Below are 25,285 nucleotides of genomic sequence, written 5' to 3' on the forward strand. Positions count from 1 at the left end.
CTGTGTATACATTTTCACCGGGACGTGTCTGGTAACACAAACTTCCTTCAGCAGGGTAGCATGGCGGTCATCTAATTCTACAGTTAAAATGAAAATATGAATCTGTTAATTCACTGCCTCCCTGAATGAAATGCTGTCTGTAATGTACACACTTATTGCCATTGCCCTATACTGGTACAAACAGACCAAAGTGTTGCATAAAGGTAATCATTAACAAAGTCATGGAAATTCATCAAATTTGTTTAATCATTCAGTGATATTCACTTAGTCATGAAGCGTTGTTTGACGTAGAACTTCATGGACTGTGAAATTAGATCCCATCCTCTTTAAACAAGTAATCTGAGAAAACGCAGCCATGACTGCATAGATGTGAAAACTAGTAAAACCATACCACAATATACATATATATAGTCTTTACTGTCATCTGTATAATAATTATACTAATAATACTATGATACTCAAAGTGCAGTTAACTGGACATCAAAAAACTGATTTAGCATTTGATAGGAAAAAACAACAAAATTATACAGGACACCAATATTCTAAATAATATTTTTATTTCAACTACTGATACAATTGCTTTGCTTTTAAACCAAAAAAAAGAAAGCAGTTAACACAGTGGGTATGCAGCTCAATATAGTATTATTGTAATATATTGTAATGCTGTCATCTCTTGTTCGGCAGGTCTTATTTACTGGCACGTTTTCTTGATCAGCCTGGTGTCAGAAAGCCAAGGACGGGACCACACTTCAAAGGTACATTTGCGAACCTACAAAGACAATCAGGGGAAGCAGATTTTCATTTACCTAAAACCTGGATACAGAGCAGTTCAGGAGTCCGTTAAGTTTTTGTTGTCCCTCTTGGGCACCACACTATGGTAAATCTAGAGACAGCCAATACTAATATTCCACTGAGTTTGCAAGTGGATTAACATATGAATTTCATTAATGTAACCGTATAGGAAATTATATTAAGCCATCTACATGCAATGAAAGTGAAAGACTTATTCATATATATCCAGACTGGCACAATCATTCCACAGATTTGGCATTACATTACCCTTCCAACTTTATGTAAGGGGCACAGCTCCAATTCCTCCACACTCTCCTTTCTGCAAGATGTGCGGCCCATCTCCACTGTCAGGTAATACTTCTTCCCTGCAACAACCTGGGAAAACAGATTAAATTGAATGTTTTAATGTTGATCCAGGCCAGTTGAGCCAGGAGGAATATAACAACCACACTTATCACTGCATATTATATTTGCCATTGACAGATTTTACCATATGTGTTTAGAGAATACCTAACTGCAACAGCACTTCGAAGAACAATATTATACTCCCTGAAATGAGAATATGCTACAGTTTGTCTGTCCGTTTGTTATGCTGGACTTGATATTTAATTATTACCCTACACTCTTATAACTAATGTGTTAAATTTAACACATTCCGTGTTTGTTCAAGGACAACAAAGCTTTGTGTTAAAATTCACAAAATAATGTTTTTCACACACAGACTTGTGTCAAAAATACATATTATTATTTTGTTTTGTAAAATTGTGTTGTCCTTGAACAAACGCAAGCTGTTAAATTCAACACATTAAGTATAAGAGTGTATTTCCCAGGTAAAGATGAAACAATAATCCAATTAGCTAGGTGGTCTTTCCTGATTTTAAATATTTAGATATTAGTAGCTATTTGTAGTATAGGTAAATTATATATCTGTGTCATATTTCCTTTCCAGAAAATGATGTGCAATACAAACCACTTGTCCAAAGATCCGCGCATTTAAGGATTACTTCACAGCTGCACTTGCTGAAATGCGCACAATAAATAAACGCGATAGTCCAATACCAGAATTTTTTGTGGTGGTTCCATTTAGTATTTTCAAAATGTATTACAGCAACCATTACGTTTATTACAGAACTGTTTAGTAGAGAGACCAGCTCTTTCTGAGTTTCGCGTACAAAACTTTCCAATGGTACCACTTTCACAGTCGTTAAATGGTATTATTTTTTGAACGAACCTGTATCTTCGCATCAACGACATTAATCACTTTGCTGGCAAAGTTGTCTTTCCTGGCGTTGTTATACTCGGACACTGCAAATTTCAGGGCATCTTGGACTCCGGGATCGGACAGGTCTGCTGGCGTGATCCCTCCGGGAATACCTGCTGCGGCACCAAGAGCGGCTACAGCGCACAGCGCGGCCAGCAGCGGGACAGCGCTCCTCCAGCACACACGCATCTTCATCCACAGCCCCTGTGCGCCAGTGAGGACCCCCGTCTGAGCGCAGGGCTTTATAGACCCGATTACAGCACAAGCCTGGCCCCTGCGGTCCTTTATTTGGGCTGTGGTTGCATTAATTTCCTCCCCAGTGCAGTGTCCAATACCAACACAATGTAGGGTAGACAAGATTTCCAAATATGTTTGAATATTTCAAGATATCTTTAAATCATATACAGATGTCTCCAATTGAATTTGAGATGTCTTTAGTTTAGCTGTTTAAATCTGCGTCTTCTTGCTGCTCTCTCTGCCTAGTGTTTTCCTGGATTTTCATGATACAAAAATAATCATCATCATCATGGGACTGCAATAAGCGAGCCTCTCTTTCACATTTTGCATTGGCTTTTATTGTAGATAAAAACGAAACTGTCGGTCAGAGCATGAAGTAAAAGAGCATTGCTGCATTAGACATGAAAACCCCACTGCTTTTCAGTTTGTATTTTTTTTCTCTGTGTATGATTTCCAGCAAACCTGCAGAACAGTTTACCTGAAACTCATATTATTACCCAAATAAATGGATAATACCCTTCTCTGTTTCTTTGTTGTTTGCAACTTTATAGTGTTCCTCTTCCTTCAAGAATATTTTACAATCTTAAACCAAAGATTTCATATTTGATTTATTGAGTTTTATTCACTTTGTTTGCACCTTTTAATTCACCGACTTATTTGTATTTGATTTACTTTGTCACACTTTTTAATTTGGGTTGAATGCCCCTGGGAATAGTTTGTAAACATCAGTGTGATTATTTGAATGATCAGTAGAGCTCTATTGGTTGCAAAAACAACTCATTTAGTTTGGAGCTGCCTCCCAGAGACTGTGTTTTTTGGGGTTCAGGTTCCTGTACCGCCATTGTGCCTGTCTGTGCTTTAAATGTGTCCTTGCAATACATTTCCACATGTGTACTGGGTCTTGCTGAGCTCGCTGTGACTCATGTCCTATAGTGGACAGAACGAGTGACACATGTATAGGAAAAGTGAAGAAAAGGACTATTTGATTTGAACTCTCTGTCGGGGCACTGGAATATACAACTAGAACACAAACATGCTAATGGGTGCCTTTTATTTATTTTTACCATCTTTTATTCTTTACCTTTATTTTAACTAGTTTTAACTATTGCTCCGTGTATCTAAGCGTTTGAATTTTGTTTTTATTGGGAGATCCATAGTACTCTAGTGCCTAATTCTAGAGCTCTCGCACCCCTTTTTGGAGTGGGGGGGTACTACACTGCACAACAATGGCTTTATTCATAATTGGTAATACAATTGGAACATTGGTATAGACTTAAGGCATTGTGTAGTTGAGGTGCCTGTAAAACAAGGTTAAGTGGGATTGGGCAGAGGTTATGCAACTCTTATAGTTTCTAGCCCTATTACATTGCTTGGGCCTGCAAGAGTCCAGAATATATACTCCCATTGGGTTTTAGTGTTTTATATGTTTGTTTTATTTTAACTTCCATTGCTCCTGGTCTCCCCTTGAATTTTAATAAGCAAAGATTGTTTATACCTGCTGTCTCTCTTGTCCACTATTCCAGTGCTAAATAAAAATAACCTAATCTGAAGGTGCCTTCAGTGGTGTAGTATGGCTACAAATTTTAACATCTTTAAAAACAGTGAGCAAGACTATATAAATATAATAAACCATTCCAGCGCAATTACTATGTATTAAGTACATCAGTAGTTCTCAGTTCTGGTCCTGCTTGGTTTTGTTCCAGCTAAGTTCTCAATAACTTCATTGAACTTTCAGTGCAGTCATAATTTTCCTACTGGGAGCTTCTGAGTGATTGTAAACAGCTGGGGAAATAGAAAATTACATAAGGCAGTTGAATTCTCTAGAAGAGGTAGTGCTTTTGCAGTTGCTGCTGATCCAAGATGTGGTTTTCATGAACAATAAGGTCTCCTGTTACAGAGTCATGATGGTCAATGCCTGCCTCCAACATGGCGCAAGAGTTACGGGAATGAAAAAGTTTGTGTGTTTGAAGTCACGCTAGCTTACTTGATCTGTTATTTTAAACTTATTGAACTTGGCTGGAGCAGTTTTGGGAGATACAATTCATCCTGACTCTTCTGCTTCAGCTCGTTGTTGATTTTTTATTGCTGCCAAGTGATCACTGAAGTGGAAAAACAGTGAAAACAATTATTTGCCACAGGAATGTATGTGTCATGTTTTGGGGCTTGTGCTGCAGTTCAGAATGACCACATCCTACACTGAGGATAATCTAACAGTCCTATTTAGTCTAAAATACTAGGGAAGGAGTTTGTTTGTTTACACAATTGCAGTGGAGCTCTTTATATCATAGTCTTCATGTTTGTGTGCATTTGCAGCTGACTTCCTTACCAAGGGATTACACAAGATTTAGACTTAAGGTATTCTAAAAGGCCGTTAGTATTTTCCATCCATCAATTTATAGTCAGAGCCTAACCCAGCAGGCACAACAGCTCTACTATGAGGTTGGGGAAAGATTATTTTGAATTGGGTCTGAAGAACAAAGTAAAATTGTATAAAATATTATAAGACTTAATAACCACAGGTCAACTGGCCCCCCAGGAATTCTCCAGATGGCCAGTACGCTACTGTACTCCTGTCTTACACTGAGAAAAAGCTAGAAAACCTATCCATCTTTCTGAAATGTGTGACTTAGGTCAGTATTAATGCAGTCTCTGCAGATCGCACTAGTTGTTGAACTCAAACCACACAGCCCTGTATGCCGGCTCCTCTGTGAAGCCCAGGCCTTTAAACAGCCTGTAGGACACCTTGTTCTCCTCTTCAATGAAGCTGTAGACTGAGTACCCCTGGGCACGAAGGCTCTTTGAAATGGTGCTGATCAGTATCTTAGCGTAGCCCTTCCCTCTGTGCTCAGGCAGGGTGTACAGCAGCCCCAGAGCACAGTAATCGTACACCAGCACCCAGGAGATTGGGTTTCCCTGGTCATCTGTGATGCAACATGAGGGGAAGTTGGTGATCAGTTTTTGAATGTTGCGAAACCCCTGTGCACTGCCTCCAAACTTCCACGTCTTGTTCACTAAATCAATGTGGGATTCATTCAGAGAGGAAATCCTGGAAGCTGTATCACTGAGAAGAGAAAATAACATAGTTCTGTCCTAAAGCAGTCCAATGTTAATGTACTAAATGCACACTGAACAATTCCACTCCATAGGCACAATGGTTACATGCCTATGTTTGTGACGTAGTGGGTTATTGTAAATGTATGGCCCTCTCCATAGCATTCTGTTAGTGCTGCCGATGCACTGCTGTCCAAACTGTTACAATAGGACTACACAAGAAGGACTTTTTATACACAACTATTAAGCACAATATTATTTCTAGAGTTAATCTCTTCCCTCTCCCAAAAACAACACACCTGTTAATGTCCAGCCCAGGCAGCCGGCTGGGGTCTGGCAGTGTCATTAACCGCACTTGCGTAAACAGTTGAACCGGGACTTGTCTGGTAACACAAACTTCCTTCAGCAGGGTAGCATGGCGGTCATCTAATCCTACAGTTAAAATGAAAATATGAATCTGTTAATTCACTGCCTCCCTTAAATGCTCTTTGTAATATACACACTTATTGTAATTGCCCTATACTGGTACAAACAGATTGCTCCAATTATGACTTGCACAAACAAAGTATTGTGTGCCCAATTTGCAGCCCTATTAACAGGCTGAATGGGAGAAAATGTAATTCACTGTACACATGCAGTCTTCAAGTCCAGTAGCTTCCTTAAATATAAAATTAGGCTGTACCTCCTATCAGGAAATATGTGCTCCAGTCTATAGCACTATCATCCATCAGCATTCTCTTCAAGCTTTGTCCATCTGTGCTGAAAAGTGTTACCTTTTTCATGTAATCAGCAGACTTCTTATTCTGCTCAAAATGACAAGACAAGTTAGCTACAGGTTCTGAACACACTTCCACATGGTTGGCCAAAGTTCACATGATGCTTTCAATTTTGTCCTCTGAGAAAAAAAATGCTCTGAAAAGATCAAAATGGGTAATAAATAGATGAATAATTGATCATATAAAACAACCCTGGAGAAACACTCACCTTTAAATCCGTTCTGCAAATGATAGTTTTAAAATGGGGCCAGGAGTCTACAACTACCTCCAGAGTGTGTGGCTTCTTTCTGTTAATGCCGAGCAAATACCCATACACCTACGAGAGCACAGTGTAAATAGCTATTCTGTGTAGTCCATACCAGGAACATATTTAAAAACTATTAAGGACAATCCACTACAAGAGATTTAAACTCATAACAAAACACTAATTTAGTGTAACAACATCAGTAAAAGGACATTTTAACCACTTGTATCATTTTGTTTAATAGTTTTAAAATGTATCCCGATACATTAAAATGTTTCATTATTGCTTTTTTTGTTAGTCAGTTAATCTAAGTAAACTTTTTAATTCAGAATACCTTTACCGCATATAAAAGCGTGCTTAGCTTAGTACCTTAATGCATTTCGGCAGATATGACTCCAAGGTCGTCTCTGCTTTCTTCAGCTCCTCTGAAGTTAAAATCTTCATCTTCTTATCAGTGTCTGTAAGATGCAGGCCATATAAGGCAGGTAGTAAAATGCATAATAAGTGGAAAATACTGAAGGGGGAATGTAGGCTAATAATGAACAAAGTAATGGTATAGGGCCATTTTTAAAATCATTCACTGATATTCACTTTGTCATGAAGCGTTGTTTGACGTAGAAGTGCAGGGACTGTGAAATACGATTCCATCCTCTTTGCACAAGTAATCTGCGACAACAGCCATGACTGCTTAGAAGTGAAAACTATTTAAACCATACCGCATAATATATACAGTCTATACTGTCGTCTGTATAATATAAAATTGTAAACCATTTCAAGATGTTGTGAATTACAAATTGCAGACCGAGGGAGACTGACAGTTAATTTGTGTTTCTTCCATTTGTGAATAATCGCACCAACTGTTGTCACCTTCTCACCAAGCTGCTTGGCGATGGTCTTGTAGCCCATTCCAGCCTTGTGTAGGTCTACAATCTTGTCCCTGACATCCTAGGACAGCTCTTTGGTCTTGGCCATGGTGGAGAGTTTGGAATCTGATTGATTGATTGCTTCTGTGCACAGGTGTCTTTTATACAGGTAACGAGCTGAGATTAGGAGCGCTCCCTTTAAGAGAGTGCCCCTAATCTCAGCTTGTTACCTGTATAAAAGACACCTGGGAGCCAGAAATCTTGCTGATTGATAGGGGATCAAATCCTTATTTCCCTCATTAACATGCAAATCAATGTATAACTTTTTTGAAATGCGTTTTTCAGGATTTTTGTGTTGTTATTTTGTCTCTCACTGTTAAAATACACCTACCATTAAAATTATAGACTGACCATTTCTTTGTCAGTGGGCAAACGTACAAAATCAGCAGGGGATCAAATACTTTTTCCCTCACTGTATGGGAAAGAGAAATATCCAATAATTTCCTGTTAATTTGGCTACAAAGGTGAAGAAACCAATTATATCAGACAGATTTATTAGTACAATAGTAACTTCAGTAAACCAGCTTAATGTCTTGACTTCATTAAAAACAGATCTGTGTTCATAAGATCAGCACTAAAATTGGGGAAGTTGTGCATCTTTTTTCCACAAAATTATAGATATCCCCCCCTCCCTAGCCAATCATAGAATCTGCCCCTTCACTTGGAATCGATGCCCTCACCAATGAACGGCCTATGGCACTGCCCCTGTTGGTTTCTGAGCCGATTCGATTTCGATTCACAAGGTCCCAATTCCATTCTATTTCAGTTTGATTCCATTTTATTTGATTTCGATTTAATTTGGGAATAGTGATAATTACAATACCAATATTGATTATGAGAGAGATTCTCTGAACTTAAACACAGGGAACTCTCTAACTTATATAACATGATAGATTACTAAAGATTGATGTTAAACATTGAGGACCAGGCCCAAAACATGACATTGAATTGCTTTTTATTTAACTAAAATCATTTTTTTTTTTCTACTAATCGAAATTAAAAACTACCTCATTTATAAACTACCATTAAATAATAGCAAATTAACCAAGGCTGAGTGTGTCTTTCAAAATAGTGCAAGTTGTTAAGTAAGCATACTTCAACTTTCAAAATAGTTGATTGTGCGTATTGAAGAGCTGGGGGGCATCGCATATTGTCGGGGGTGCTTGCGGATTGGCTTTAGCCGTGGGCAAGCAGGATGGAGCATGTGCGCTTGGGCTTTAAATTTTATTTTTGTTGTTTTCCTTCACGTATATATTTGGCCAGACAGCAGTTTTTTCATTCACTGAGAAAATGCACAGATTTATTAGATCGATCTCGCGATTTTAAGAATCGATATCAGATCGTCCAAACCAGAATCGCAATTAATGGGAAAATCTATATTTTTACCCAGCCTACGTTATATCCCTATGTGGAGTAGCCTACATGAAAACAAACTTATGAGCTGTGACTACTTGTCACCACAAAGTGGATAGAGAGCAGTAAATCATGAAAATGTGAATATGAATACATTCTCAAATTCTGTTGAGTATTCTGGAGAAGCGGGTCTGGCTGACGTCACTTATTTGCTGTACAATTAATGAAGTCAAATATATTTTATATCTATGTACCCTCCCTTACCATAATTGCTTCTGAAATGGTTTCATGCTCATGTTTATTTTTTCTGCTGTTGAAAATGTTTTCCATGTTCTTTTACATTTTTTCTTCTTTGCATTTCAGGACCACTGTAACACACCTGCACCCGGCACTGTAAATAATAATAAATAATCTCCTTTGCACCATAGTCCTTGTCATTGTGTGTTTATCTCCCTAAGACACTGCCTATTGAAAGAGTCGAATGCCTTGGCAATATTGTACATTGCTGAAGGCCATAAGAACATAAGAACATAAGAACATAAGAACATAAGAAAGTTTACAAACGAGAGGAGGCCATTCAACCTATCGTGCTCATTTGCTGTCCATTAATAACTAAGTGATCCAAGGATACTATCCAGTCTATTTTTAAATGATCCCAATTTCTCAGCTTCAACCACATTGCTAAGTAGTTTGTTCCAGATTCCAGCCATGTCCTGGTTCAATGTGTACACAGCTGACTGCCTGTCCTGGACATTGACAGTGTTTTTTCTGTAGAAGCAGGAAGAAATAAACTGCAGAAATAACATTGTGAATAAAAGTGGATAGTTACAAATCCTGGGAAAATAGTTCAGTAATTAATTACTGTTAAATGAGGCATTCACATGTTTGAATGTTATGTTTCAGTACAGTAACTCAAAATAAATCAGTTGCAGTGATCCTGCCAAATCAGACCAATAAATACTGAAGTCCAAAAGAACAGAACAATATGCGAAATGCGAAAGTACAGAGTCTCTGGGCATGTAAGTACTTATCTTACCCCTGACACCACTCAGCAGTTCTAAACTATAGAAGCAATATTCACAATATCACTAATTTGTACTGGGACAAACCTCTATAGTGGATGGAGGCCATAGATGCTTAGAGGATACCATTACTATCCTGACTTCCATTGTGACAGTTTGGACAGCAGCTCATCTTATAGTGAGGGCCATACATTTACACACATGCTAACCCACTATGTCACAAAGCTAGGAGTGTTATCATTCTGCCTATGGTGTGAAATTGTGCACTTAATAGATTTTCATTGAACTGCTTAAGATCTGATTTATGTTATTTATTCTTCTCAGTGACACAGCTTCCAGGATTTCCTCTCTGAATGAATCCCACATTTAGTAAACAAGACATGGAAGTTTAAATAAAGCAGATGCTCATTGTGGTGTGTAGGAGGAGAAAATAATTGGTTGGAGTCTATTATGATAAAAATCTTTAGCCCCTGGTGCCTTTTCAAGGAATACATATGATGAGACAGAAGTGCTTCTGTGATTCTAAGTAATCATGTGGCTACCTTGACTGTATCATTAGTTCCACTCCAGTGATGTCATATGATTGTTTACTTGCTCCAAAACTCAAGTTACATGTATATGTATTATTGGAAGATATAAACACGAATCAGTTGCCCATTGTAGATTATAAACTTACTTTTCACAGGCACCTCCAGTCCCCTATGTTTGTAACCTAACAGACAAAAGATGCAATTCTATATCCAATTCTGGGTAGGGGAGAGAGGGGTAAGATGAGCCAGTGGGTAAGTTGACCCACCACCTGTATCTGGGCAACCATACACAATTTTTGTCATGTGACCCTAAATTTAGTTTGCATTCTCCATTTTCATCTTTCTGTGGAAGGACGAACCATGTGGATGAAGTGGTAAGCATATTTTTTTTCACAAAAAGACAGTTTTTTGCCTGTGGTTTTGAAGTGGTCAACTTCACGACCAAGTGCAAGAACTACCATTACATTGGCTTGATTGAAACTCTGGAGGGTGATGAAGTGGGGGCAAGATTCCTCCGAAAAATCCGTGGGACCACTAGCACTGAGAAACCAACCTTTGCATTTAAGGAGCATGATGAAGGATTCTTCCCACAGAGTGATATCCTGAAAAAGCTCAAAAAACCTCAAAAAGCAGGAGGAACTGCAAGGAGGGAGAACCACTTCATATTTCCCTGCAACCTAGAGGCATGGAATGTCAAATAATTCCTATAATTTTCGACATGTGATTGTTGTCATAGTCAAGTAGGCCTAATTTTTGTTCAACTCCGATCTCTGCATATAATTTTGCGATTGTCATGTGCTTGTAGCTGTAGTTTTTGTTTACCTCCTTGTGGATGACGTTGAAGCATCACTCGTTTTGCCATTTTGAATAGCATTTTCTGTACATATGTGACATGTTAGTGTTTGTCATTGGCTACAAAGTTTGCAATTATACAGATATTCAGAACATAATTTGACATGTTGGTGTTTATGTTATGTTATGTTTATAGGCTAAAAAGTTTGCTATTACGCCAAACATAAAGTTGAGAGTCTACACAAAGTGTAAAACAAATAATCTGTGGATGTTCCTCAAAATAAGAAAAGTTTCATTCAATTTAAGACTTCCACATCTATTTCTTAATCCTTGTGTCAGTTTTCCCTAGCCCTGACCCTCTTTCCCCACTAGAGGCCGCCACTGTTCCCTTGCCTTTTCCTTCTCCCTTCACTGCTTTCCTTTGTCACTTTTCCAATTAACATTCCTACATACCATGTGCACTCCTGTTCCTTTCCTCTGTTCCCACTGGCCCTGCACCTGCCTTCCTAGTTTCTGTTTCCCTTCATAAACCCCTCACTGCCCTCATTCTTTGTGAAGTGCTGTCAGTTAATCCTCCTTCTCCTCGCTCCTTGCTCCTCGCTCCAGACCATTGCCTGTGACCTCGACCACGTCCTTGCTTAGTCCTTGTGTCCTGTCAGCCGCCTCTATGAGCGCTGCACCTGGGTCCTTAACTCCCATGCCCAGCGGTTCTCCCTTGAGACCGTGACACCTAGAGACTTGGCAAACCATCTTCAGGTTTCAGAACTGTAGACAAATTAGTTGTAATCTTTATTTAATGAACACCAATAATATCAGCAGAATGGGGGATTTAATTATTAATAATGATATTTAGAGTTATACTTTAAAATCTGGTTAATACAATAGCAATAGTTAGTATAGGCCTAACTGTTTTCTCACAGGGCTCAACTTACCCTGTCAGCTGGATCAACTTACCCCTAACATGAGGCAAGTTGAGCCACAAGACCACTTTTTTTGGGACCCCATATTTTCTTGTCTATTTGAGATTTAATGGCACACATCCCTAAATTGTGGTGTATGCATTAGTTTCATTCCTGTGTCATATTCCGTTGGCTATAGACTGAAAAATGGCTCATCTTACCCCACTCTCCCCTATAGATATTTGCTGCCCCAGGGGTACTAGAGTACACAACAAATAATGTAGAGATATCTGTAAATTATTTAAAGATATCTTGAAATATTAAGATATCTCGAAATCCTGTCTAACGTGTTGATATTTACTACTGCCCTGGAACGCAACTTACCGCAATCGCAGCCCAAAAACACATGATCTGCAGGGGGTCAGACTAGTGTTATCGTTGGGACTATAAACCCCTGCGCTCAGACTGGGGTCTTCATTGGGCGCAGAGGGGCTGTGGATGAAGATGCCTGTGTGCTGGTGTCGCATTCTCTGGTCCAGGAGGGATCACGCCAGCAGACGTTTCTGATCCTGGAGCCCAAGATGCTCTAAGATTCGCAGTGTCCCAGTACAACAAGGCCAAGAAAGACAACTTTGCCAGCAAAGTGATTAATGTCGTTGATGCGAAGAAACAGGTTTGTTAAAAAATGACTTTTTAGTGGTACAAGAGGAATGTTTTGTACTCGAAACTCGGAAACAGGTCTGTCTACTATACAGTTACATAAACCTGAAATACCTGAAAAAAATGTTGTTTTCTACACAATATGTGCAGGGTACTGTCTTTCTTCTAACACAGTCGAAGTGTGTTATTTATTTTTAACCACAATCCTCTGCGAAATGCGTCTCAACCAATCGCTCCCACAGGCCCTTCACTGAGGACAGCGCTGTGTCTGAACTGTCTACACAACCTGCTCTGTGGCCACGATATTACAAGAGCTGAGTAACATTAATTTATTTTAATCCTCAGTTTGTGTTAATCCTCTGAGTTAATTTTACAATGAAACAAAATTATTTTTCCACTTAGTTATTAATGGACACCAAACGAGCAGGATGGGTCGGATGGCCTCCTCTCGTTTGTAAACTTTCTTACGTCGTGGAAGAGCCCGGTACCATGTGAAACAAAAACACTCCGGATTTCGACTTTAAAACTCGACATTTAAACTTGTAAGTTCGGGTTTAACATGAGACTTTCTTGTTTTTTTTTCTTGACATGGCTCTGGGCTTTTCTGCACAGATATAACGTGTAGACGAGATTGTTTTGAAGGGTTTTAGGGTAAATAAGTAAAATGAATTTAAATGACTGCATTTTATATACTGTACTATGTCTTACGTAAATTGTTTGATTGTAATTGTGTTTTGTACTGAATAAATTACTTAATAAGACAAAGACATCTGCTACATGTTTGCAATAGTAATAATTTATATTAAGGTTTCTCTCTTTACATTAAACAACTACCACATAGTTTCCTTTGTTAAATGAATATGTTGTTTAGCTTTACTAAGCCAACATGTTGAGTAAAACTAACATATTACAGTGTTCATGAAATAACACATTATTTGTGCTAATATTCCTACACAAAACCAACACATCTTCTGAGTAAAACTAACCCATAAATGTGTTAATTAAATAACACATTATTTGTGCTAATATTCCTACACACAGCTTGTGTTAACTTTAACACAACATGTGTTGTCCTTAATCACACTCGGTAATGTGTTTAAAAACAACACATCACGTGTTGTTTTAACACATTTGTTCTAAGAGTGTAACCATAACTTATTGCTGTGTCCTGGCTTGTAAAAAAATAAGTAATGATTTATGTTTCACAGTTCTAAAAAAATAAGGAATGGTTACTGATTTCTATTTCCCTGTTATTAATAAGAAGCATAAGTGATATTTACAGGTTAAAGTGTAAGTTACATGTAAGTGTAATACAGTGAGGGGAAAAAGTATTTGATCCCCTGCTGATTTTGTACGTTTGCCCACTGACAAATAAATGATCAGTCTATAATTTTAAAGGTAGGTGTATTTAAACAGTGAGAGACAAAATAACAACACAAAAATCCAGAAAAACGCATTTCAAAAAAGTTATACATTGATTTGCATGTTAATGAGGGAAATAAGGATTTGATCCCCTATCAATCAGCAAGATTTCTGGCTCCCAGGTGTCTTTTATACAGGTAACGAGCTGAGACTCTCTTAAAGGGAGTGCTCCTAATCTCAGCTCGTTACCTGTATAAAAGACACCTGTGCACAGAAGCAATCAATCAATCAGATTCCAAACTCTCCACCATGGCCAAGACCAAAGAGCTGTCCTAGGATGTCAGGGACAAGATTGTAGACCTACACAAGGCTGGAATGGGCTACAAGACCATCGCCAAGCAGCTTGGTGAGAAGGTGACAACTGTTGGTGCGATTATTCACAAATGGAAGAAACACAAATTAACTGTCAGTCTCCCTCGGTCTGCGGCTCCATGCAAGATCTTACCTCGTGGAGTTTCAATGATCATGAGAACGGTGAGGAATCAGCCCAGAACTACACGGGAGGATCTTGTTAATGATCTCAAGGTAGCTGGGACCATAGTCACCAAAAAAACAATTGGTAACACACTACGCCGTGAAGGACTGAAATCCTGCAGCGCCCGCAAGGTCCCCCTGCTCAAGAAAGCACATGTACAGGCCCGTCTGAAGTTTGCCAATGAACATCTGAATGATTCAGAGGAGAACTGGGTGAAAGTTTTGTGGTCAGATGAGACCAAAATCGAGCTCTTTGGCATCAACTCAACTCGCCATGTTTGGAGGAAGAGGAATGACCCCAAGAACACCATCCCCACCGTCAAACATGGAGGTGGAAACATTATGCTTTGGGGGTGTTTTTCTGCTAAGGGGACAGGACAACTGCACTGCATCAAAGGGACAATGGACGGGGCCATGTACCGTCAAATCTTGGGTTAGAATCTCCTTCCCTCAGCCAGGGCATTGAAAATGGGTCGTGGATGGGTATTCCAGCATGACAATGACCCAAAACACACAGCCAAGGCAACAAAGGAGTGGCTCAAGAAGAAGCACATTAAGGTCCTGGAGTGGCCTAGCCAGTCTCCAGACCTTAATCCCATAGAAAATCTGTGGAGGGAGCTGAAGGTTCGAGTTGCCAAACGTCAGCCTCGAAACCTTAATGACTTGGAGAGGATCTGCAAAGAGGAGTGGGACAAAATCCCTCCTGAGATGTGTGCAAACCTGGTGGCCAACTACAAGAAACGTCTGACCTCTGTGATTGCCAACAAGGGTTTTGCCACCAAGTACTAAGTCGAAGGGGTCAAATACTTATTTCCCTCATTAACATGCAAATCAATTTATAACTTTTTTGAAATGTGTTTTTCTGGATTTTTTAGTTGTTATTTTGTCTCTCACTGTTAAAATACATCTACCATTAAAACTATAGACTGATCATTTCTTTGTCAGTGGGCAAACGTACAAAATCAGCAGGGGATCAAATACTTTTTTCCCCCACTGTACATGTGGTATCAATCATATATTCATTAAACGGACTTGGCAGCAGTGAAGCAGCCTTTTAGAACATTATTTAAAGTGCTAAGTGTCCTTGCAAAACCCACATTGAATTTTGAAATACTTTTTTATTATTTTATTTCTTATTGTCATTTTATATTTTTATACTTACAAGTATTGAAGTTAGTTAGTTTGCAAAATGCAAAGCAAGAATTGTTCTCCTTTCAGTTTAGGAATGTGAACATCTGTGTCCAATTGGTGACTACATGTTGTTGTCTGAAGGCAAGCTCTATCCGGGATTTAGTTTATTTCTGTGAGATATTTTTCTTTGTCTGATAACTGCCTCCTTGTTTGTGCATGAGTATGAACCTCCCTGCTCGGAACAATTGAGGCACAGAGGAATGTTACACTGCTATGGTACTTTATTCTTTCTCCATTTCTTTCTGCATGAATAAATAATTTGCTTGACAAACACAACAACCTGAGTGAAGATTGAGTTTCCTTCCACAGCCCTGCTGCTGGTTCTGTGTATGGGGTCATGAAGAAGGGTCTACATGCGTAGTCTCTGTCTCCAAGTTTGATCCCATCATAATGATTTATGAGTTGAACACTTAGATCTCTTCATGAAACAAAAATGTAAGCAATGATTTATGCACAGATCTGGGTAACTCTGAGTTGGAGCAGGTTTATGATTAAGAATCTGTTGCAATGGTAACTTACTCAGCTGGATTTTAAGCTCGCTTCATGGACAGCAAAAGACAGACTGTCAAGTTATCTGGCTAACTCTGGCCAGCTACGAGAACTATGACCCTGACGTGCTGTTTGCTTGTGTGTGTGTGCGTGCGTTTGTATGTGGCAGGCAGTCAGTGATGTACTGCGCCGCTATCTCTGCTGTCTGTGTCCTCCCAGCAGGTTTAGTTAAGGTCTCAGCCTCTTGCGAGACGTTTCTAAAGAGAAATTAAATACTCTGAAGTACAGTTAGAATGGAACTTTATTTTAAAAAGCGCCACTTTCAGTAGGGCAAATTAGTTAAAATGATATAATATTGGAAATTCGGAACAGCCTGACTAGTATAGAGCTTTCAATGTTTTCTAATACTTTTATAACTTTGAACTTGGCAAAACGCATTAGAGAGCTCCCGAAAGCCCCTAGTCAGGAAATGTGACAACTCTTTACACATCATAGACCTAAACAATCTCCACATTGTCAGCAGCTCAATTCCTTCTTTGATTATTTTCAAGTTTAATCAGGCTCCAGGCAGGACAGTGTTCATTCTCTCAGAGGAGATATGTTGTGCAATTCAAATCATTCAACCTGGAAGTTCACGATGGTTGTATTAAATAGCAGGGTTTGGTAAATTATACAAATTATTATAATATTAATAATTATACTACTAATAATACTCTGATACTCAAAGTGCAGTTAACTGGACATCAAACAATTATTTAGCATTTGATAGGAAAAACTAAATAACACAGGACACAGATATTCTAAATAGATTTATTTAAAATAATGTCTGAATTGATTTACTTGAGATACAAATCCACCCCCTTACACCAAAAATGAAAACAGCTGTGTTAACATAATTGGCATACAGCTCAATATATTGTATTGGTAAAGCAGTTATTTTTTTTAATTATCTGGCTGTTATTATTTAATTGCAAGTTTTCTTTGTCAGCCTGGTGTCAGGAACCCAAGGACGGGACCACACTTCAAAGGTACATGTGCGAACCTGCAAATGTGAAGAAAACCAAAGACAATCAGGGAAAGCAGATTTTCATTATGTTTCCAAGACTGAGAGCCATCTGTGATGTCTGAAAGCACAATTAATGCAACAGGGTTTCTAAAACCTGGATATAGAGCAGAGCAGGAGTCTGTTAAGTTTTTTTCCAGTTCTTGTTGTGGTCCCTCTTGGGGACCACAGTACTGTAAATCTAAAGCCAGACAATACTAATGTTCTGAGTTTGCAAGTGGTTTAACATGAAACTGATCTAATTATACATGTCTACAAGGTGGCAAAATCATTCCACAATCTTAGCATTGCATTACCCTTGAAACTTTGTGTAAGGGGCACAGCTCCAAATCCGTCACGCTCCCCTTTCTGCAAGATGTGCGGCCCATCTCCACTGTGAAGTAGTACTCCGACCCTGCAACAACCTGGGACAAACAGATTCAATTGAATGCTTTAATGTTGATCCAGGCCTGAAGAATCTGGATGAATATAACAAACACACTTATCTTATCACCGCATATTATATTTGCCATTGTAGATTCTACCATATTTCTTTTATATTTTTGAAATAAAAATGTCATTATGGAGGGTGAACGGTATATTCATGCAGGACAGCAGATCATTTAATCCTGGCCCCAAATCCCAATCATTGCGTCTTGTATGTGACAGAAACACATTGTAAACATAGGAGAGTCAGATAGCTACATAAATCAATCATTGCAGTGTATGAGCAGCACATAAAAACACGTTTTAAAAGTGACTGGGAATCACATTGCATTATAGATTTTAGCGAGCAAACAGAAGAAGAAGAAATGATTGAACCTCTTGAGTCAATTTAATACAGTATTTGAATAGTATGCAAAATAGAAAGCTAGGGAGAAAAAAAGTGTTACCTATTCTTCAGAGAATACCAAAACGCAGCATCATTACGAACAACAATTTCAGAGACTCCTGAAATGAGATCATGTTAGTTTGTCTGTCTTGTTATGCTGGATCTGGGAGTTACTAAAGTATTACCCACCTGCCCAGATAAAGAAAAAAAAACATAATCCGATTAATTTGATGTTCTTTACTGACTTTAAATATGTAGCTATAATACTTACCTATACTACAGAGAACTACTAACCTATCGAGACTATGTTCCTGTGACACCCCTTTTCCAGAAAATGATCTGCAATACAAACCATTTCAGGATTAGTTCGCACAGTTACAGTTGCTGAAATGCGCACATTACCCAATGTACTGCAGGCACCCAGTATGTACCTGTTTAGTAGACAGAGTACTAAACGTGTCTAAGTTTCGTTCACAAAACTTTCCTCTTGTACCACTTTCACAATCGTTTTAAAAACATGTAAACGTATTTTATAACGAACCTGTTTCATAGCATCAACGACATTCATCACTTTGCTGGCAAACATGTCTTTCCTGGCCTTGTTGTACTGGGACACTGCGAATCTCAGAGCATCTTGGACACCAGGATCGGAAACGTCTGCTGGCGTGATCCCTCCTGGACCAGAGAATGCGACACCAGCATCTCCAATGACGCACAGCAGCGGGACAGCGCTCCTCCAGCACACACGCATCTTCATCCACAGCCCCTGTGCGCCAGTGAGGACCCCCGTCTGAGCGCAGGGCTTTATAGACCCGATTACAGCACAAGCCTGGCCCCTGCAGATCATGTGTCATGTGTGGGTGTTGGGTCATTATCTGGGGTGCGCTTGCGTTAAGTTGCTTTCCATTGCAGTGGCAAATTTCAACACAGTGTAGGACAGACAGGACTCGCCAGTTTACACGTTCAGCGCACTGCCAAAACTGTATTTACCCATGAGAGTCTGCAATATTAAACAATCAAGACCAGCAGAATCGACTGTTGCATTTTTATTTGAGTTATTTCCCTCGAAAATGAATACAACAATCAGAACTGATTACTGGATTATATTTTGGAAGGGCGCACAATACTGCTTCTGTGTCCCATGTGCTAAGGGAAAGGAGGCATAGGGGAAATCTAAATAAACCGTACAAGTACTGGTAATGCAAGCAAGGGGTATGTCAAAGCATTGTGCAATTGTACAGGATAATAAACTACTAGATTACAAGCAGAGTCTGAACAGATGTGTCTGGCAATTACTCAAAACACATCTCTTCAGACTTTACTGGTAATCTAGTCGTTTAAGGAAAGGTGTTAAAGCGCTATGATGATTCAGAGTTTGGACAGAATTGTAATATTGTTTGTTACTGAATTAGTCAGAAATGCAGTTTATCCTTTGTCAGATATTCGGCACTGTCAGTGTCTGGCCACGGGGAAAATGTGAAAATGTAGCAGTGATGATTTGTCATTATCATCACAGCCTTCAATAAGCAGAATTTCCCATAAAAACATAAAAATAACAGCACCCGAGATCGCTCGGCATTTTATTGATTTCCCCACCACTACTGGACAAATATCCACCAAACAAGCCGCATTCATAATCAATAGGCTAGCCTATTTTCATCAAGGGGTTTACATTACAGCAATGCTATATCCGACTATTTTAAAACCTAAAATAAACCGCAACACGAATGAAAAATGATCCACTCATACAAAGCATATTCAAAATAAACTGTATGCACGGTGATGAATGCATGTTAACTTTAATTTGTAAAGCCAGATACTTTTGACTGGACCACAATGAAAAATATTTTAAATAACGTATTATCATGAATGTTCGGTTTTTTATCTATTGCTAAGGGGTTAATTTCACTCAGTGCTTGTTATTGTGTAGTACCCAATAGCAGCCCTTCCAGGTTATTAGCCAATAGGATGTTAAGCATTAGAATCAAGGAAAAACATGCACGACGCTCAGTACATAAAAAAAAAGTGTATATATTTTTTTCACGTAGATTTAATTTTGATGGTTAAACTACTATTTGTATTCATCAATTTAGTTAGGCGGGTATTTGGTTTCCTTTAGATCATCTGCAAGCTTAAAATAGAGATATTTTTAAATATATGATTTATTGGACATTTTAATTTTAATTTTAATTAATACATTTGGCCACCGGGTGGCAGTGTTGAGTCGCCGTGACAAAACATCGGCTGTTTTCAGGGAAATCTCTTCAGTATCCAACACTTAAATGAGCAGGTCTGAAGGCAAACAGCAATGTTCCATAATTTAAAGCATTTGAATCACTAAGGGATATGAAACAAACAAGAACCAGCAGTGAAGAGATGCCTTTAACTGGTTTTAATCTCTTCATTCTTTAATTAGTTTAGGCAGTTTGTATCTTTATACTAATTCATATCTGGGGTTACAATTACTATTCATTCATCCATTTATATAGTTTGTTAGTTTGTTCTTAGACAAGATAATGCTTTAAAACTACAGAACATTACTTACATTTTTTCTTCAACCTGTCCATTTAAGGGCTGGACACTTCAGGAGTTCCCTGAAATCGGCTGATTTTTTGTCAAGGTAAAACATTAGAATCAGGGAAAAACGCACATGATGCTCAGAACCGCCCTCTGGTGGCTGAAATATTACTTCAAAGAAAGTAAAAAAATAAATAAACGTTGATTTAATTGTGTTAAATGGTCTTGGAGTACTGGATCAAAAGGTAAAAAATAAAAATAAAATTGTCCCCAGTCTCCCCTACCAGATATTTGACTCTGTAAGTTGCTCACTGCATGGCATGTTGGTCTAGAAACTAACAGCATCTGGGATCAAATCCTGATGCAGCACTTGTCTTCTGAAAATCTGTTGCTTGAGTTTTGTTTGTGGTATGTGTTAGTGTCAGATTAGACACATGATTAGTTAAAATAGAGTTCAATTAAGTACCCAACTAGTAATGAAGAAATTGAGAGCTCAGCTAGAACAAAAAACACCAAGGGCATGGGGTCCCCAGGACCAGGATTGAGAACCACTGTTTTATTCAGTGAATGCAAGGGAGCAGTCACTTCCCTGTTAAAAAAAAATTAAAAAAACTCCAGACTGTGAGACCACCAACAAAATTCAAGGGGGAATAAGCTTTCATAAAATAAGAAACTATTGTTAGGTAGTTATATAGGGCAGTTATTGGCTGTGTCACTGAGATGAAGGGCAACCCTCAGCCTTCTTACATGGACAGGTAATGTGGCAGCTGTTTTTATATGCATTTCCAAAAGGTGCCATGTGACGGGCAGGTATTCATAAAGGTGGGTAGCTTGGGATGTCCCAGGCACCTGCCCCCTTGGTGGCACCTTGCAGTTTCAGCCCCTGCCCTTCACTAGGAGTCTTTTTGAAATATGTGTTTAATTGTTCTGTTAATCATTGTCATAGGGCTCAGTGAGTACTCAGGGATTGAAACAGGAAAATGTGGCCATCAAGAGAATTTGTTTAATCTCTTATTTTTCCCACTCTTGTCAATTTCTTCACCCCAAGTGAAAGTAGTTCAGGTGAAGGGACCCATCAAACAATGGACGGCACGAGTCAACATTTTCTTTACAAATTGAGAAATCTGGGCTTTGTTTGTTTGGGAGTTTTGTGTCAAGATGCTGTTGAAAACAAATCCCTCATCCACAAGTTGCTCTCATGAGGGCATTACATGACTTTGATGAATTGGAATAGATTATGTTCTTGTAGCCGGCCAGTACAATCGTGGCCCTTCCATTGTCAGGAATATCAACAGTTTCTGCTTTCCACTAATACAGTAATTTAAAACCCCATATCACCGGTGTCTGTCATTGGATAAAAACATTAGATTTCCTTCTCGGCTCGAAGCAGGTGAAGAGTACACCCATAAATGTGACCTACATGAGTAACATTTCTTAGAATAAGGCGAGATAAGCATCAGTATGTAGCAGATTCAGAGCACTCCAAATGTATTGGAGCAGCAAATGCATGAGAGACTCAAACCCGACTTAAAATAGTTTAGTTTACTTAAGGAACACAGAATATATTGCACCCAAGTTGAAAATAGTAATAGATGTAACGATACAGTACACAGGTACAGTTACACACAAGTGAAAACCAAAGCCAACAACATTATAAAAGAATTTGCAAAAGCAAAACAAAAAGAGAAACACAAAGAAAATAAACTGCAAACAAATGTGAAACATTCAGATAACTCATACATGCACTCAAAATACTATGCTAATAAAAACCATGATAAATCTGAACCTGCAATACATAGATAAAACAGTCATTTATTCCACTAACTGTTCTGAACGTGTGCATAAATCTCAAGGACAAATTAAAACCATACAGCAGGCTTAATCATTTCCCTCTTCAAGTTAGTTGGTCTCCATACAAATACATACCTTTTCCCTGAATCACAGTCCTGGATAATTCCCCTCTAGACCGAAGTCCAATCTTCTTAAAAACATGTAGAATGTAAAAGTAATCAATAATCAATAATCAACTATCAGTAATCAAACAAACACCACAAGCATGCCTTTCTTGGCCAATTTCACCCATTTCATCTCATGATTGGCAGCTCTTAAAAAGGGGCAGATTTATCTACCAGTAATCTTCCCCAGTTTGTTGAATCATCGTCCCGAGGATTCCGTTCACTTACAAACCCTAGGAAAAATTGGACCCTACCGGACAACCTCTGAAAGAGAAGCATTCCCAACAACCTCCCTCTGCAGTACAGTGGACCCTGCAGTTGTACACTGAGATCTCCTTTGTTCCTGGTTCTCCTCCATTACATGATCTTCGTCCTCAGAAGTTGGGCTCAAGGATCCATTCTCTTCTAGGAGCAATCTCATAGCCTCCCCTGCCGGGCCGTGGACGTCACTCCCACCCTAGCCAGCCAGTGCTGCTAGAATCAAAATAATTAATATGAAGTAAATCTTGAGGCCTTTGGCTTTGAAGCCGAGGCATGATCTCACTTGGGCCCTGAACATTTCTGTTACACAACCGCAACTCTGTGCGATGCAAGTTCTTGGATGGTTTAGACCCATCTACAGGTGCCACAGTGTAGACTAATTTATCATTGTCCAAGCATCCTAAAATTTTCAATAGTATCCCATCCCACACATACTGAATTTTATTACGACCTCGAATTTTACCAAGAAAAGTCACAACAGTAATTAAGTCTTCACTGCTATTGTACTTGTCAATGAACCGGCAACTAAAGTCCTATGATTTGACTATAGCCAGGACAAAGGCACATGTTACTGTGATTAAGGGCTGAAATTAGCATTTTATATAGCAGAACAGTGATTGAAAGGGATTTGTAGAACTATTGTCTACAAGGAAACAAGAACCAAATCCAGCACTTTACATTTCACACCTTCTCAGGAAGAGTGTGGACTCTATGAACACCCCTCTGTGTCTGAGTTGTCAATAACAGTGTAGACTGGGGGGTGAGGTTGGTTATATGATGGTTACACTGGTTACAGGAAGCCCTGTGCCAACACAAACCCTCCCTGGTAGTGCAATATTCTCAATAAGAAATGCAGAATAATTGGAGTTTACTTTGCTTCTTTCCTGGTCTATCATTCTGAAAGATCTTTGTTATCCATTTCTCTTGTAACTTAATTGCTTCTGCACCTTTCATTTTGTATACTTTCCTGAATACGGGAATCCACCTGGCCTGGATGAATCAAAAAGTGAAAAGAGCTGAACATGCAGTGCAGAGAATGATTAACTGCCGAAAAGAATGCACGTAAATATAGATGTCACGCCCAAGTGGGTGATTAGGGGTGACTATGCTGAGCGACTACGCCACCTCTTTTGTTAACAAGAGAGGACCTCGTTCACCTACTCTAACTCTCTCCCTGGGCAGGTTCGACCGGACATCAGAACACCACTGCACAGAAAGGCAAGTTTCCAGCAATGAAACAATCACATTATTATTTACACAGCTAAGACAGGGCATGAAGACTGTACCATAGCGGGGAACACAGTACATAAGGAAATGGGAAGCTAAATCTATAAAAACTAATCTAAAATTGCCTTTAATAAATGAGGCGATAAAACTAATAAAAACCCTACCCAAAATAACACTACAAATAATAAAGTAAAGATCGAATTAAGAATGAATAAAACCCAATTTCCTTGTTCTAAAATAAAAATATTGCAGCAAACCATAAATTCACAATCTCTTAATTTGTTCATGGGAAAGTGCAATAGCGCAGAATAAATCCCCCTTCCTCTTGGAGGATGTTGAACAAGTTTCTTTCGGCTATAGCCAGGACACCATCGGCCAACTGGGACCGCAACTGGACTGCAGGTAAGAAATAAGTATTAATGTTAAGTCTCAGATTGCACAAGCCTAAATGTAATTCTTCATTATCTTTCTCCTCTTTTTTATTTACAGGCACAGATCCACACAGCAGGGACCATGGAGAGGGAAGGTAGGCAACAGTTTCTACAACCCAGCACAGAGACCTTTCTCTGGCCAGGTAAACACACGAAGAGGGGATAAATGTCCAAAAAGTCTCAATAAAGAAGTTTAGATATAAACGCTGTGTATGCTTCTTTTCAACTATTTCCTTCTTCAAGAAGGAAAGCAGAATACTTAAGGCTCCGTAGACTTCTCTGTTGCCTCAGCAATTAAGTCTCCTTCTCCTTTGTCAGTGTTCAGTCTCCAAGGCTTACAATTTCATTGTAATCCTTCTTCGGGGAGTTCTGTGCATTCTCCCCATCTTTCGCCGCCTCTGCCTGTCTACTTCCCTCCAGGCCTCTGCCTTCTGGATTGGCTGTTGGTCAAGCGCTTCCTGTGCCCCGTATATCCTCTCCATGTGCTTGGACAGTTACTTGTCTCTCAAATGACACTGTCTCTGTGCTTAAATACTAAGAACAAAGAGGCAGGGGTGCAGGTGAAGGCAATCAAGAGAAGACGTGCAGGTAAGCCCAGGTGAGAATGTAGCTGGCGGTGTGCACTTGGCAATAAGAACAATAAACCAATAATACCAAAAGAAAGGTAAACAACAATATAAGGAAGTAAGAACAAGCTGAAAAAGAGCATTGTGATTTAGAAAAGAATAAGTGCACACAATTAAATAAATAAGTGAAATAAATTGTAATAAATCAATGAGGTGCAATCAATTAAGTGCTAAATTGCCCATCACGCCCCGCCCGTGACATAGACATTTCATGTGAAAAGTGGTATCTTTGTTGTAATTTGTTTGTAAAGCTCTTGTAAAGTTTATTCCCATTGTTG

The 25,285-nt window shown here is 39.0% G+C and overlaps 3 protein-coding genes across 3 annotated transcripts; all 3 read right to left on the reverse strand.

The window, feature by feature from the left end:
* Positions 1-540: 540 nt before the first annotated feature.
* Positions 541-2,290, reverse strand: LOC136718722 (cystatin). Its single transcript, XM_066696429.1, has 3 exons — positions 2,024-2,290; positions 1,060-1,167; positions 541-769 (listed from the first exon to the last, which is right to left on the reverse strand). The coding sequence occupies exons 1-3, from the start codon at positions 2,246-2,248 to the stop codon at positions 692-694; spliced, it is 411 nt and encodes a 136-aa protein (XP_066552526.1). The 5' UTR covers positions 2,249-2,290; the 3' UTR covers positions 541-691.
* Positions 2,291-4,951: 2,661 nt separating this feature from the next.
* Positions 4,952-6,805, reverse strand: LOC136719430 (glycine N-acyltransferase-like protein 3). Its single transcript, XM_066697349.1, has 5 exons — positions 6,731-6,805; positions 6,326-6,433; positions 6,024-6,144; positions 5,641-5,773; positions 4,952-5,351 (listed from the first exon to the last, which is right to left on the reverse strand). The coding sequence occupies exons 1-5, from the start codon at positions 6,803-6,805 to the stop codon at positions 4,952-4,954; spliced, it is 837 nt and encodes a 278-aa protein (XP_066553446.1).
* A 10,109-nt stretch (positions 6,806-16,914) lies between these two features.
* LOC136719432 (cystatin) lies at positions 16,915-18,837 on the reverse strand. The gene is made up of 3 exons (XM_066697350.1): positions 18,532-18,837; positions 17,476-17,583; positions 16,915-17,158 (listed from the first exon to the last, which is right to left on the reverse strand). The coding sequence occupies exons 1-3, from the start codon at positions 18,835-18,837 to the stop codon at positions 17,081-17,083; spliced, it is 492 nt and encodes a 163-aa protein (XP_066553447.1). The 3' UTR covers positions 16,915-17,080.
* Positions 18,838-25,285: the final 6,448 nt, after the last annotated feature.

This window comes from Amia ocellicauda, chromosome 23 (assembly GCF_036373705.1).
Source record: "Amia ocellicauda isolate fAmiCal2 chromosome 23, fAmiCal2.hap1, whole genome shotgun sequence".
In the NCBI taxonomy this organism is placed as follows: Eukaryota; Metazoa; Chordata; class Actinopteri; order Amiiformes; family Amiidae; genus Amia; species Amia ocellicauda.

What these genes read in the sequence shown, in the direction of transcription:
- LOC136718722 (XM_066696429.1), bottom strand. Translation starts at nt 2,248, where the DNA reads ATGAAGATGCGTGTGTGCTGGAGGAGCGCTGTCCCGCTGCTGGCCGCG. An exon ending in TCGTTGATGCGAAGATACAG is followed by an intron (nt 1,168 to 2,023) that starts GTTCGTTCAAAA and finishes CTGTTTTCCCAG; the next exon opens with GTTGTTGCAGGGAAGAAGTA. An exon ending in CCTTACATAAAGTTGGAAGG is followed by an intron (nt 770 to 1,059) that starts GTAATGTAATGC and finishes TTGTCTTTGTAG; the next exon opens with GTTCGCAAATGTACCTTTGA.
- LOC136719430 (XM_066697349.1), bottom strand. Translation starts at nt 6,805, where the DNA reads ATGAAGATTTTAACTTCAGAGGAGCTGAAGAAAGCAGAGACGACCTTG. An exon ending in CACATATTTCCTGATAGGAG is followed by an intron (nt 5,774 to 6,023) that starts GTACAGCCTAAT and finishes TTTTAACTGTAG; the next exon opens with GATTAGATGACCGCCATGCT. An exon ending in CCTGGGCTGGACATTAACAG is followed by an intron (nt 5,352 to 5,640) that starts GTGTGTTGTTTT and finishes TTCTCTTCTCAG; the next exon opens with TGATACAGCTTCCAGGATTT.
- LOC136719432 (XM_066697350.1), bottom strand. Translation starts at nt 18,837, where the DNA reads ATGATCTGCAGGGGCCAGGCTTGTGCTGTAATCGGGTCTATAAAGCCC. An exon ending in TCGTTGATGCTATGAAACAG is followed by an intron (nt 17,584 to 18,531) that starts GTTCGTTATAAA and finishes TGTTTGTCCCAG; the next exon opens with GTTGTTGCAGGGTCGGAGTA. An exon ending in CCTTACACAAAGTTTCAAGG is followed by an intron (nt 17,159 to 17,475) that starts GTAATGCAATGC and finishes TCACATTTGCAG; the next exon opens with GTTCGCACATGTACCTTTGA.